Genomic DNA, 14,918 nt, shown 5'->3' on the forward strand with positions numbered 1-14,918 from the left:
GCTCCCGTCAGAGGGCGTATATGACTCACGTGAATCGCTTCTTATGGCTATAAATGCCTGGGCAAAGCCTAGAGGTTATGCATTCACCACAGGGAAATCTTCTAAGACTCCAAATTGTTGAACGTCACAGCGGAACACAGATGGAAAGAGTGTGTTGATTCTGTAACCTAGAGATGCCGCCAACGTAGGCTATTTATGGAAGGCGCAGGCTGGACGTTGCACGTGATGTTGTATCATGTTCAACACCGCCCCTCAGCCAAGCCTGACAATACACCTAACTAACTGAAGCTATCTATGATATTTCCTAGCAACTAATACAAAGGAGAAACTCAGCGAGTGACTTGGGCTTTGCCCAGGTTGAGTTGCCTGATAAATTGGGCATGTTTAACTGGCGTAAGTGCCTTTGTCAATCCATCGGCTGTCATCTCGTCTGTACCGACTTGATGAAGTTGAAAGAACCCATCATTGGTACGATTGATGATCCACTTGTACCGGATATCAATATGACGCGTACGAGCCGTGTTGTTCTTATTTAATACTGCCAACCTGGCGTTCTGACTGTCTGTAAATAGGACTAATGGCTTCGGTTGCGGCATTTTCAGGTCAGCGAGGAATTGCGATATCCACAATATGCTCATTCCCGCTGGTGTGAGGTTGATGAATTCAGCCTCGGTTGTGCTAGTCGTCACGAGCGTCTGCTTGGCCGACTTCCAATGGATTGGTCCCTCAGCAACGAAGACAATATGGCCTGCTGTTGAGAAGCGGGTCATTGGGTCCGTTGCAAAGGATGCATCCGCATATACACGGAGCTTGAGATCTGTGATTCTGTAACTACCACCGAGGCAAATGCCATACGATTTGGTTGTTGATATATATCTGAAGAGATGTTTCAGTACTTGGACGTGTATCTCGGTTGGGCCCTGATTAGCTTCACACAGCCGTTGTACGGTATATGTGATATCAGGTCTCGTCCCCATGGATAGAAAGTTCAGACTGCCAGTACGTTCAAGCCAGTCTGTGGATGGCATCGCGACATCCAGTTCTTTCCAGTTAGCCGGGATCTCGGTCTTCGAAGGCCAGGGGCTCTGTGCCTTGTTAAGCTGTTGGTCAGGGAAGAATTTCTCTACAATCTTATCGATGAATTTCTCTTGGCTGATCCAGATGCGGCGCTGTGATCGGTCTCTCTTGATTTCAAGACCTAGGAACTCTGTCACCTCGCCGATTTCCTTGATTTTGAATCGCAAGGCAATCGACTCAGCTGTGTCCTTGACCATCTGTTTAGTGGGCGCCGCAATGATCATGTCGTCAACGTATAGAAGAATGTGGACTCCATCGTCTCGTCGGAAGAGACAGAGCTCTGATGCCAGTGGCGCAAATCCTAGCTCTTTCAAATATGCGCGGGCTGTATCAAACCACCACAGTGGTGCTGTTGGAAGTCCATAGAGTGCTCGTTTCAGCAGACACACTCGTCCGGATCCATCACCAAAGCCTTGTGGTTGTTTCATGTATACTTCTTGTCGTGCCTTTGCATTTAGGAACGCAGTCACTGCATCATATTGGGCCCAGGCCAAGTCCAAGAGAGCAACGACTGTACAGAAGAGTCGCACTGATGTCATATGTGCTACTGCTGCATAGAGATCTTCTAAGGCGTATGAGTCTTTGATTTGATCACCTCGTACGACCCATCTGGCTCGTGCGTAGGGATCGGCATCCTTTGGATATTTCTCATCATACACCCATCGGCCGTCAAGCGCAAGTTTGCCCGGTGGCAGTTCAACAAGGGTCCAGACGTCCATCTCAGCGAGGCTCCGGAACTGTCTTTCCATTGCTGGCAGCCACTTTGACTTATAGTCATTTCGCATACGGGCATCAAACCAGTTTTTTGGTACTCGTGGTTGGTTAAGATGTTCCCTGATCTTTATGATCGACCACATCGGTATTAGCCGGAGTTTTGGCTGTTTCTGTATGATGTCTTCTTCTCGATATATTAGATTGATGTACTTGGCTGCTCTTTCTGCAGCAATTGTAACGCCATTGTCTGAGTAGTCCCGTCGTGGTTGATTACGCAGGCTACGATGTGAAGAATGGTTGGGATGGTTGTGTTGATCAGACACTAACCCCTGGCCCATCGGCTGTTCCGATGCTGGATCTTCAACATCCTGTTCTTCGGAAACTGTGCCATGCATTGCCCGTGCAGGTGGTATGGGCTGTTCCTGTAGCAGGTCCTCCTGTTCTTCTTGGGCAAGCTGGTTCCGAATCTGTGTTTGGTCTCCCCTATATTGTTGGGCCGGCGTATAGGGTGGTGTTCGTTCTTGCAAGTTGTTCCGCGGTGTTTCTGATCGTGGGTTCTTATCCACGTCTGCAGGTGCCTGTCTTATTGGCCCTGTGTCTTGATGAAGCTGCTCATGCTGGCTTTGGCTAGCACCGCTGTCATCGATTTGTTCAACCACATCAATATCTGACAGCATACTGTGTGGCGATTCGAGAGGTGTTCCCAGCCTAATATCTGGGGACAGTGAACCCCGGTCTGCTGAATGTGTTTCTGGTGTTATTGTGCCAGACGGACCCAGATGATGTTCCTCTATTTGTTTTCTGCCTAGGTCTGTGCCTAGCCCATTCCGCACTTCTGTGTAGATGATCTTTCCGGAGCCTTCAAGGTCTGGCTCGACGAGTTTAGCTTCGTATTCGATCGTCGTTTCAGTGCGTGTTTTATTGTTGGGTTCCTCATGGAAGCGCACATCACGGGCCCGGACGACGCGTTGCTCATCCGGAAGCCATATTTTGTATACGTGGCCATGCAGACCTTCCATGCCAACAAGATTGCCAATCTTGGCTTTGTTGGCCATTTTCTGGCTCTTGACTTGAATTTCCTTGGGGATTGTGACGTAGGCTTTACAACCCCATGTGTGGATGTGCTGGAGATTTGGCTCATATGGCAGGTTGATGATTTTGAACATCCGTTGGATCGGACTTTGCCAGTTGTACCGCCGTACCGGTAGGAGATTGTGAATGTACACACTGGTCTCCATGAAGAGAGGCCAGAGTTCTTGGGGTAGTTGTAGCTGAATAAGTGTTGTGCGAGCTCCAGCCGCAATGTCTTTACCAGCTTTTTCGGCTCTGCCGTTCTGTTCATGGGCATAAGGTGTTGTATACTTGATATTGACCTCTTCCTTGGTGCCCCATTCAGCGGCCTTATCTGATTTGAACTCGCCGCCGTTGTCAAAGACAAAGACTTGAACTTGATGCCCGCCACTCATCTTCTCTACCTTCCCCTTCCATTCCTTTAGTTTCGGCAGCGCGTGTTTCTTCCTGGTTAAAAACATGATCCATTGGAAGCCAGTATATCCGTCTATGCCGTGAAGAGACCAACGGTAGCCTCCGTATCCAATTGGTGTGTGTTGTAGCAGATCCCAGTAGACATGACTAAGAAATGCCGTTGGCTCGAACTTGGCCCGGCTAATAATAGCATCCGCCTTGCCAAGATAACATGCCTCGCAGTGAAATTCCTTAATAGATGACTCATTCAATTGGATCCCAGCTGCTTTGCAAGCTCGTTTAGTTCTCTCTACACCAGCATGCATTAGCCGGTGGTGCATTAGGCCGTAATCAACATTCTTAGTTGTAGCTCGATTGGGAAGAACAGAAAAGTTGCATTGTGACTTGGATTGTGGTCCAATGTCAAGAACAGCTATTCCTGATTTCCATGCATATGAGCATAACTTATGCCCTGAACTTGCAAAAACCAGTTCCTTAGTTTGACCATTAACAACCAGACCATAGCTCCTTTCCAAGATGCTCGTCGCGATTATATTTGCGGCACCAACCGCACAGTATCCAACGTTGTGCAGGATAAGTGTTTTCCCATTCGCCGTAATCTGCACTATTCCAATTCCTTGACGACCATAGGGGACGTTATTATGCCCAACATAGCGACTGTCTTCATCGTGGAAGTCAATGTGTGTAAACCACTTAAGGTCATTGAAGCAGTGTTCCGCAGCTCCGGAATCCAATACTACGGCATCTGATGATAAGGCGGTCGCCAGAATTGCAAGGTTCATCGGCTGGATGATATCTGGATTACCGACTCGGCCAGAATTTTTGCCTTTTCGTTTGCCTTTATGCCAAGAGGGTCGTTTTTCTGGGTGTCGCGACCAGCAGTTATCATTTGTGTGAGCCATGTTAACATGGATGTGACACTGGTCCGACCCTTTGGTCCCTTCCGGCAATCGTGGTAGCTGATTGGGTGTTTGCATAGACAAGTTGATAGGGGCTCCAGCAGCTTCTTCGTCATCCGCCTTAGCGGACAGAAACTGTAGGAAGTCCTGCTTGGTTGGAAACTTGCCTCTGTCACAATCGTGCTTCCAGTTGGTATACCATTCCGGATAGGTGTCTTTGATACCATTCATCAAGGTCATGACTAAGAACTTATCGTCTAAGCCCCCAGCTTTGACAATCGTATCCCAAGCCCACAGTGTTTTTGCAATATATGCGTTGAACGTCGTGAAATCCCTGCGCTTATAGTGTGGGAATTTCATTAAGAGATCAGCAAGGGATTCATCCGTAATCTTTGTAACAGAGGACTTCAACAGATTCCAAGTGGTTTCGGATGTTGCGATGTCTACATCCCAGCCGGATTGTTTTAGTTTCTGCTGCGTTATCTCCGTCATGTTGTTGATCATGAAAAATATAGCCTTAGAATCGCTCTTGACCCAATCAGCTGCATCATCTGCTGGCCGTATCACCTCTCCTTTAACATGGCCCCAAAGACCCATTGACACTAGCGCAAGCTGGACCTTGGTTGACCATTCAGGCCAATTGGCCATGCCACGGAGCTTGTCCGTAGTTGGCATCGAGATTTCGTAATTAGTGTTGCTTGACATAATTCGTGGGTGTTAATAGAAAGGATGATAGTAACATAGTCTTATCCCAACATTGAATCTGGCTGGGGGCGTTTAAAATAACCCATCTTCAGGGGATCCCGTGTCAAGGTCGATGATGCCAGCAGCTGTCAGACAGAGGCTGAAGCCGTCAAACATTAGGCCGTATCAGTAGTGTTACAAGATTCCAAATAGCGGCAGCAGGACCGTCAGGTAGCTACATGGCTTCAATCAAGGACCAATACGCTGTTCAGTCAAAGCGGAAGTTGGTTGTTGGCCAGAGCTTTTGCGGAAGTCTCAGTTTCGAGTTTGGAATCTGGAATATGATATCCATGGTCTTTGTGCCGAGGTTGTCGGTATTTTTCGGTCAGAGATTAGGTGTCTCTCTATGTTGTGCCCATCCTTTTGATCGAAGCTTTGAATTGTCGTCAGGCCATGGGCACTATGATCGCGTAAAGAGAAAGATTGATGAATAGACGCTGTGCCAGCCTGATAAACTAGTTAAAGTGTCAGGTCGTTATGACTGCACATCAACGGTTATGTCAGTGGAATTGACGAGGGCTCATAACCTGTTGAACGTCACAGCGGAAGAGATGCCGCCAACGTAGGCTATTTATGGAAGGCGCAGGCTGGACGTTGCACGTGATGTTGTATCATGTTCAACATGATCATCCTGAGCACTGGTGATCTAACTGAGCACCTTGCAGTTCCCGTGTCTTGTCACGTGACCCCCTTCACCCATGGCGGCCATCTCATGCAGCCAGGCCTCAGGTCTCGTTCCAAGACCAATCATTCTGCCTTGCCCGCCCTTGCTCTCGTTGGTTCGTAACAACAACCGCGCTTCGGTTCAGGGTAGCGGTCAATACCCCACTAGGTCCCACTGTTGGAGTCCTGTACCCAGTACCTTTGGGATATGCATAGTCATACGTAAGGCGGCTGTACCAAGTACTTAGTACTCTAAACGCATCTCCTCTGTCGCGTGGGATTCTTCAAAAACACAACCTTTGCGTCTCGTTCTTGTTAGGCGAAGCCAATGGATCCAAAACCAGTAGTCAAGCGACGCCGAAATTCAGACTGTAGCATTTCCAGTGCTTCTCTGATTGAGTCGAGCCCCTTACCCGACCATTGGAAGGCCTTCCCATGGAATAAATTCCCAGGCTTCACTGTGTCTGAGCGTGCGGCAGACAGACATCGTGGGTCTGGCAGCATGGCTTCGATATTCAAGCTTGCGATTCGCCCAATAGGAGGAAATGGGTTTGTAGGCCTTGCCTGCAGATGCCGAAGCCCAAAAGAACAGATTTTTCTGCTCTTGGTACCCAAAACATCGAGAAGCATCTATACAAGGAGCATAGACTCGTTGACGAGTCTGGTAAAAGACAGCCCGCACTCGTAAAACGGCCAAAGGAAAAGACACCATCCTTGAATATTGTCCAAATGCTGAATCTCGACACCGACAACCCAAAAAAGCAAGCAATCGCCAACGCCCTCATCCAGCGCTTCGACAAGGATCGTTTCCAGCGACTGCTTCTCGAATGGGTGGTCGATGCCAACATCTCCTTTCGCCAGCCCGAGCACTGGCGCCTCCGACGTGTATTTGAGTACCTCAATCCATCAGTTGCAGCAACGAATGCTCACATTTCCCACAACACCGTTCGAAGGCGTATAACGGATCTCCATCTCCGATATAAATCGCAGATAATCAACCACCTCCGGACAGTACCAGGTCAAATCAATATTGCGTTCGATGGCTGGCGGTCTAGAAACCGGCACGCCCTGTACGGCATTGTCTGCTTCTACATTGACAGTAGCGGGGCGCCTTCCAAGCTTGTTCTTGGTCTGCCAGAACTAAAGATATCTCACTCCGGGGAGAACATCGCCGCGCAAATCATGGAGATCCTGGAGAGTTACGAGATTCTTGAGAAGGTTGGGTATATAACGCTGGACAACGCTGGCAATATGGACACGGCCGCGGAAGAAATTGCAGAAGCGCTGGGATTGGAACCCCAAAAAGACGAGTGCAGTGCTTCGGCCACGTGCTGAACCTGGTGGTAAAGGCTCTCTTGTTTGGGCACAAGTCCGAGGCTTTCGAAGCCGAGGTCGATGGGGAGCCCGGTGTTGATGCTGCACAACACGAGGTCTGGCGAAAAAAGGCCCCCATTGGGAAGCTGCACAACTTAGTTCACTGGATCCATCGGTCCGACAAGCTGACGTATCGGCTTCGTGCTCTCCAAGAAGAATTCTTGGAACGGTCGGACAGCCCTCGCGCTCGGGCACGGAAGCCGTTGGACGTTGTTTGCGACAACCAGACCCGCTGGCTGTCGACCTTCTACATGATTCGGCGGGCCCTCAAGTTGCGCCCTTTCCTCGAAGATCTCGTTGAGAAGACCACGATCGAGTGCAACAGGGAACGGCGGAACGGCACGAGGAGGAAGGAGGAATTGGCATTGTGCCTCCGTGAGGAGAGCCTTCTGAGCGAGAAAGACTGGACGGTTATCGACCTGATGGAGAAGGTGCTTATCGACTTCGAGGAAGCACTGCGAATGCTCGAGGGCGACGGTCAAAGACGGCTACGCAAAGGAGGACGTGCCGAGTCGTACGGCAATATGTGGGATGTCGCCTCAACCTACGAATTCTTGATGGATAGGTTAGAGGAGTGGAAGTCAACCGCGGAGAGCTACCCTGACCCGGAGCACTTCAAGATAAACATCAACCTCGGTTGGGACAAATTGAATGAGTACTACACGAAGTTGGACGAGTCGCCGGCGTACTATGCATCGGCGGTGCTACACCCAGTCTCCCGTTGGGGCTACTTTGAGAATACATGGACCGATCAAAACCAGCTGCCATGGCTCCATAAGGCCAAACAGTTGGTCAGGAGGCTGTGGGAGGAAGAGTACAAGTCATTGCCGACACAGTCGGTACCGGGCGAAGAACCTCCTTTGAAGCCTTTCAAGGTGATGAGTGCTCTCGAGCGACACCGAGCCTACAGGACTTCGACTCTGCCAGGCAGAACCTGCTCTGCTCAGGGCTCAATGAACGCGGGACACGACGAGTATGACCACTGGCTGTCACATCCCGACGCCAAGAACGACGCTATGGTGACGGACCCTTTGCAATATTGGTGGGAGAAGAGGAACGAATACCCACGATTGTCGCGAATGGCTCTTGACATTCTCTCAGTCCCGCCAATGTCTGCAGAGTGTGAACGCCTGTTTAGCGTTAGTGGGCAGATGGTGTCGCCGCTGCGCACCCGATTGGAAGCCAGCACCATAGGGATCACGCAGACATTGAGATCTTGGGTTCGGAGAGGGCTGATTGAGGCAGCGGACTCGTTAATTGATGTGTCTGGAGAGGTTGAGAGCATCATAATGGGGGAGGAGGATGATAGCATGGTGGGGCTCGTGACAGGGGTTGGGTAGTTCAACGTCTTCAATGTGGTGCGATCAACTCAATTGACGGGCGAAATTGATCAATTTTCTCAACTACACGGGCCAAATGCTGAGTAAGCTGTCAACCCAACTCAATTTCGTCGCCAAATTGATGGAATGGAATTGATGACCACCCTGGATAGAAACAAAGAGCCACCAAGCTCAGCTATAAGACGAGTACGCAATACGTCGAGCCGGAGAACGGGCTGCAAATTCTCGATTTTGGCCAAGCAGTCGCTGGATGGAAGGACATGGGTCTTAACCCATCGACCAAATGGAGAATGCGCCAGGCATAACCATCCGCCTAGCGAGGACCCATCTGCCCACCCTGCACATCGACGATTTGGAGAAAGAGATGCTACAACTGTTTCAAATCTTGCGATATCTGGTATTGCCCCACGAGAGATTAGAACTTATGTACACAATCATTCTGAGTCACTCGCAACTCAACGAGACATATACAACCAGATCGCGGCGACTAAGAGAAATCTTCGTGAAGGTCAAAGCAGTATCCAAGCACTTGTTGATCAGTTGCATAACGAGGGGTTCTGGTGCCGTATTCGACTAGACGAGAATAATCGATTGACGGCCATCTTCTTTGCTCATCCGGAATCTGTTGCGTATTGCAGAGTAATCCTGACGTCTTATTGCTAGACTGCACTTACAAGACGAACAAACATCAGATGCCACTCCTTGACATGGTGGGGGTAGATTCCTGTCAGCGGTCCTTCTGCATAGCATTTGCCCTCCTTTCAAACGAAGCAGAGGAGGATTACACATGGGCATTAGAGCATCTTAGATCCCTGTATAGCCACGAGCTTCCTTCAGTCATATCGACGGACAGGTGCCTGGCGTCGATGAATGCTGCGAAAATTTGGTTCCCTTCGTCCACGGCCCTGCTTTGCTTACAGCGCTGATTTCAATTCAAGTAAGTCAAGTTTGGGGGTCTAACTTGATTACTTGAAATCAAATCGTCGGTGAACTTGATTAACTTGATTCGACTTGATATACTTGATATATTAGGTCAGCATTAAGCTGTTGTTATAGCATTACAGTACCACCGGTGCCTCCTCTTCATCCATACCAATCAGCTCCCCGCCAAAACTGACGACCTCACCCACAGTGATCGCTTGATGGCCCAGCCAATTTCGCAGGCACTGTATTTCCTCCATCATCTCGGGGCTTAAGTTATGTCTTTGCGAGCTCACTGTTAACTTTGTCACACTAAAAGTCCGCTCAGGATCGGCGGACATGGCAGGTATCGCTAGTATGTCGAGGGCAAACCTGCTCAAGCGTGGGTATTCTTCTTGTTGGTCCTTCCACCACAGAATAGGGTTCAAGTTCTCTCGCCGGATTGGTCCTTGCCTCATATAAGCTGCAAGTTCATCATCTTCCTCCATCATGTGCCGATCATGGTTCTGCATCCACTGGTCGAATTGACTAGGCTCGGCTTGCCCCATCTAGCCACTGTATCTTAATTTTTACACCTAGTTGCTGGTCAGATTGTATTGGAGCCAAGAATACACAACATTAGTTTTGCAAACTATCCGGACGAATGTGCAATGCGACGGCCATAGCTAAGTAGCTGGCTAAGGTAGAATGTCAGTGACCATCGCAAGGACTGCGATGAGGTTACTTACGTCCCCATAACCATAATCCCCTCAAAATATGTTTTGGTGTTAAAGAGTACTTGCGTTATCGGCTTTGAGCTTGACCCGTTTGGCTGACCTTCCGTCAAAAGCAGCATGAAGAGCGTTGCTATCCGCTCCCTTGTCTAACAGCATCTGCACAATCTTGAGATGCCCTCTTCTAGAAGCAGCGTGAAGAGCGTTAGTATACTGCCCGAAATATCCTCTGCCCTGGGCATTAACATTGGCTCCCTTGTCTAATAGCATCTGCACAATCTCGATATGTCCTCCTCCAGAAGCAGCCTGCAAAGCGTTGCCATATAGTCCACCCAGAGCATTAACATCAGCTCTATTGTCTAATAGCATCTGCACAATCTTGACATGTCCCTCTCCAGAAGCAGCCCGAAGAGCGTTGCCACAGCGTCCAACCTGTGCATTAACATCTGCTCCTTTGTCTAACAGCATCTGCACAATTTCGACATGGCCCCCTCCAGAAGCAACCCGAAGAGCGTTGCCATAGCGTCCATCCTGAGCATTAACATCTGCTCCCTTGTCTAACAAGGCCTTAACAATCGTGACATGCCCTCTTAGAGAAGCAGCCAGCAAAGCGTAGCCATATTCTCCACCCCGAGCATTAACATTCGCTCCATTGTCTAGCAGCATTTGTACAACCCTAACATGTCCTACATGAGAAGCGCCCTGGAGCGCGTTTCCATAAAATCCACCCTGAGCATTAACATTCGCTCCTCTATCTAACAGCATTAGCACAACCCTGGCGTGCCCTCCATCAGAAGCACCCTGAAGAGGGTTGCCGAGGAATCCACCCTGAGCATTGACATCGGCTCCCTTGTCTAACAGCATCTGCACAACCTCAACATAGCCCCTCTCAGATGCCCAATGCAGCGCGCTCGTGCCATTCTCATCCGATTGATTGATTCCCCTTACATTCCTTATGATCAATCTCGAAATTACATTCTTATGTCCATTAAAAGCAGCGAGGCGGAGGGCATTCATTCTTGGCCGGTATCTGATACTCGACACAGCTCTCCAGAACAGGGGATACCACAGAGCAAACCTTGTACTGGTGACTACGGTGGGCGATAGGGAGCACTGTTGCAAAACCCCCGGTCGTTTCGTTTTAGGTTTAGGGTCTTACGTCCTTAGTCATCTGGGTACTTCGGGTCGCTATCAACGATGTACCACGGACTAGCAGCGGGCTCGCGCGGTGGCCTGCTGCCAGTCTAGTCGATCACTTGGCGCGTCAACTGTAAAATGGCGAACCATTTGCCGCTATAGAGATGATTTTCAGCACCATATCGCGAACTCGTTTCTCAACAATTCTCAATTGATCTTTCTATATAAAGTCAATGCAAGAATTTCGGTTTGCTATAGTCGCGATCTAAATGCACAATAGTGAAAGACGAGCTGCCGACAATGTTCACCTCGCGATGAGGATCACGATGGACGGACGGAGAATCACCGCACTAACCCCGCTTCTGATCAGCAGCGGACGAGCGCAGCAGCCTCCTGCTTAAACCGGTCTAGCGACATCATCCACCGTAAGGAAGGGCGATGTTGTTTTGTTCTCCTTAAAAGGCTCGGTCTGAAACAAGATTCCTCACCTCGTCTCCTTCAACTTGCTCTCATCTCTCGTCAAGCCAAATGGATCCTTCAAAGATCCCCTCTGGGCATATCTATTGCATCCAAGATGGAAAGAAGCACTATGAACTCTTCACCACCATTTATACAAGCGCCAACTATTGTGGTCGTTGCGGCTTGGCCAACCCCTTTCGGACCCAGCAACGAGCCAGGTCTAAAACTCCAGCACTTCCTGGCCCATATGATGAGGTGGTTGAAGTCGAGGACTCTCCGCCACGGCCAGAGACCCAATCAACTAAATCAACTACACGGCATCTGTCAATTTAGAGTAAGTGTAGATTAGTAATGAAACTTTGAATGTAGTGTATCAACGGACACCTCAAATGTAGTTGATTTAAGTGTAGTTGACTTCAGTGGATGGAGGTTTGTGGCGGCATCATCCAGAGTCGCGGCGTAGTGGGGCAGCGCATGATGGCACTAAGTTAACGCGTCTACACGTCCACGCGCTTGCTCATACCTCTTTCCTCTTCATCTTGGTTTTCGTGCAATATAGTGGCATTATCTCTTGAGTTGATCTCATCGCGCCCGTGTCAGGGTTGGCCACAGTGACGCTAACCATCCCCTCGCATTAAAAAGTGTCAGAGACGACATATTCTAACAAATACCTCCCTCTTAGAAGGAGGTGATGTCCACTTTTGCTGGCTGGTACAACAAGTAGGGCTTCCCGAGGCTCCTCTGGTGCGAATCTACCTTCGGCTGCTCCCGTCCCCTTCCCTTCATTCACTCTTGTAGCACTCGAATCGCCTCTTCAATGGCCAGCTGTTTTCGCCGCGGCAGCGAGCCACGATAGCTCCCGTCTTCTGAACTCATCATCATTAAGATGGATGCCCTCGAGCTCTTTCTTCTCCTCTATGATCGAGAGAAATAACGGATCTAGGTCGTTGATAATGCCTGCCCGAAACCACGACCTCAATACCTGACACATCCCAACTGTTTGCGCCTGAAGATTGCACCGTTGGGGAACAACCATCTGCCCTGCTGCCGAGAACATCCTCTCACATTCTGCAGACATTGATTGTATTGTGACAAAGTCGAGGGCCATTCGGGAGAGACGAGGGTATTGCAGGCGCTTCTCATGCCAATACGCTATCGGATCTCGCACAGTCTTGTCAGTGCTCTCATGGCTCGATTGCCATCGTTCGTATTCGTCGCCAATCGTGTCGTCGTCCAGTAGAGGCTCTGTCTGTATGGAGTCGATACGGGACTGTTCGCAATGCTCTTCGAAGGCATTGTAGTATTGCTTCTGTCGTTTTGCAACAGGCTCGTCATTTGAGGCCACCACAATATGGAAATCTCGATAGGACTCGTCCCACACTTCTTGAACTATCCTTTTTGCAGATCTGATCCAGTCGGGCTTATGTACCCAGGCCTGCTCGAACCATCCCCATCTGTATGCCGGGTGGAGTGCGAGGGCGGTATAATATATCGGTGTTGTGTCGAGAATAGTGTAATACTTGTCTAATTTCTCCCAGGCCATATTTATGCCGATCCTGAACTGTTCGGGGTCAGGAAAATCTTTTGCCATCGCCTTATATTTTTCGAGCTTGCCAAGCAGGAATTCAAACCCATTGATCACATCCCAAACGCTCCCATATGAACCAGTATAACCCCTCTTGCGTTTCCTGATTAAACCGTCGCCTTCTAGAGTCTTGACTGCATCTTCATAGTATCCAAGGATCGTCGCGAAGTGTTGAAGTACAGACCAATCGTTGGCCGTAAGTTGGTTCTCGTCTCTAAGGATTCGAGGCCGGACAGCCGACTTTTTCAACTGGCCAGTTCTTTTTGATGTATTCTCCTCCTCCCATTGGATTCGGAACTTCGCGACTAGCAGTTCGAAGTACCTTCGAAGTCTCAAGGCGCGGCGGATCATATAGAGCTGGGAAAGCCAGCGCGTATCGTTATCTAGCACTACCGAGACGGGGCTTTTTGACCGTATTTTCGGATCGTCCGACATGGATATGTCGTACTCTTGAAGTTCTTTCAACAGGTATGTCAGTCTGTCCGATCGATCAACATCCACGACGAAATTATGGAGCTTCCCAACCGGCCCTTTCTGTCGCCAAAGTTCGTATTCGGCTTCAGACAGCGCTTCTGCACCAGAAAGTTGTTCTTCGAACGCGTCTGTATCCTTCCCGAACAGTAGTGCCTTCGCAGACAGATTGACTATATGGCCGAAGCAGCGGCCTCGCCTTCGAGCGCCATTGAAGCCGAGCTTTTTGCCAATAGCCTCAAGTGCTGTGTCGTTGTTCTCGGCATTGTCAAGGGTAAAATACCCAATATTCTCCTCGATGCCAAAAGCCTCGATGGTATAAAGGACTTCTGTTGCAATGTTGTTCCCCGAATGTCTGCGGACTTCGGGGACCCCCAGAGCGACCTTGTGGGGCTTGCTATTCTCGTCCCTGAAGAAGCACACGATACCGTATAACGAGTGTCGATTCCGCGCCCTCCATCCGTCAAAGCTGACGTGTATTAAGCCGGGGCTCTTTCGCAGGGCTTCAATGACGCGCGCCTTGTGCTTTTTAAATTCGGAGTTGATGAGCGCGCGAACTGTGGTATCAGAGATGTTGGCGTTCGTGATCTTGACTGCAGGGTTAAGGTATTCGAAGATATCCCGGAGTCTCTCATGTTCAACAACACTAAAGGGCTGATTCGTGTCGACTATCCACTCGATCAGGAGACGTTGAAAGTGATTTCGATTAAATCCGCGTATCATAGAGTTGGCAATCGCCTGTTCTCGAGGTCTTAAAGGGTCGAGCTTCCATATATCCACAATCGATCTTGGCCTCTTGCTCCCTGGCTTCTCCTCGGCTTTCTTTTGCAAGCCGGACTTTGTCTTGTTATCTGGTGCAGATATTCCGTGATCCTTGTATAAGTGATTCAGCGCATTCTGAAGGCCAATAGCAACGAAATTCTTAGGTCTGGGGTCGTTCTTCTGAATACACGGCTTGCAGACCCATCTGCGCTCGTCGTCATGTTGTATGTCGTATCCATATTCCCAAGCCCATGAGTAGTTGTCTTTGCTTCTTTCTGACCATACCCAACCCGGAAAATGTCCCCAAAGACGCGTATCGTACTTATCAGGAGTGGGCAATGTCGTCGGCGGCGGGGAGAACGGCGTCAATGAGCTCTCGGCAGAAGAAGCAGGCGTGGAAGGCACTGGGAGTTCGAAGTCAATTGGGACATCATCGATAGAAATTGGGGACGATTCTAGGAATTCCGAAGCGCTCATGGTCATAGTAAACATAAAGACATAATGTGAAAGTGTCACGGACTAACTCGTTGCCGTGCACCTGGGTTGATGGCAATGCTGATAACGCCACCAAATG

The 14,918-nt window shown here is 49.5% G+C and overlaps 5 protein-coding genes across 5 annotated transcripts; 2 read left to right on the forward strand and 3 right to left on the reverse strand.

Annotated features, from left to right (window-relative positions):
* Positions 1–329: 329 nt before the first annotated feature.
* Positions 330–4,850, reverse strand: VFPPC_18363 (transposase; the record flags this gene model as incomplete). Its single annotated transcript, XM_018290168.1, has 1 exon — positions 330–4,850. One exon carries the CDS (start codon positions 4,848–4,850, stop codon positions 330–332), a length of 4,521 nt encoding a protein of 1,506 aa, XP_018136449.1.
* A 1,302-nt stretch (positions 4,851–6,152) lies between these two features.
* VFPPC_12228 (restless-like transposase) lies at positions 6,153–8,296 on the forward strand (the record flags this gene model as incomplete). Its single annotated transcript, XM_022428814.1, has 2 exons — positions 6,153–6,800; positions 6,932–8,296. The coding sequence occupies 2 exons, from the start codon at positions 6,153–6,155 to the stop codon at positions 8,294–8,296; spliced, it is 2,013 nt and encodes a 670-aa protein (XP_022283942.1).
* Positions 8,297–8,422: 126 nt separating this feature from the next.
* Positions 8,423–9,222, forward strand: VFPPC_17004 (transposase-like protein; the record flags this gene model as incomplete). The annotated part of the gene is made up of 2 exons (XM_022429054.1): positions 8,423–8,923; positions 8,974–9,222. 2 exons carry the CDS (start codon positions 8,423–8,425, stop codon positions 9,220–9,222), a joined length of 750 nt encoding a protein of 249 aa, XP_022283941.1.
* A 762-nt stretch (positions 9,223–9,984) lies between these two features.
* On the reverse strand, positions 9,985–10,947 carry VFPPC_18362 (multiple ankyrin repeats single kh domain protein; the record flags this gene model as incomplete). Its single annotated transcript, XM_018290166.1, has 1 exon — positions 9,985–10,947. The coding sequence occupies one exon, from the start codon at positions 10,945–10,947 to the stop codon at positions 9,985–9,987; it is 963 nt and encodes a 320-aa protein (XP_018136446.1).
* Positions 10,948–12,340: 1,393 nt separating this feature from the next.
* Positions 12,341–14,821, reverse strand: VFPPC_18361 (restless-like transposase; the record flags this gene model as incomplete). Its single annotated transcript, XM_022429985.1, has 1 exon — positions 12,341–14,821. One exon carries the CDS (start codon positions 14,819–14,821, stop codon positions 12,341–12,343), a length of 2,481 nt encoding a protein of 826 aa, XP_022285812.1.
* Between the last annotated feature and the right edge of the window lie 97 nt (positions 14,822–14,918).

Source organism: Pochonia chlamydosporia, chromosome 2 (genome assembly GCF_001653235.2).
Source record: "Pochonia chlamydosporia 170 chromosome 2, whole genome shotgun sequence".
Lineage (NCBI taxonomy): Eukaryota > Fungi > Ascomycota > Sordariomycetes > Hypocreales > Clavicipitaceae > Pochonia > Pochonia chlamydosporia.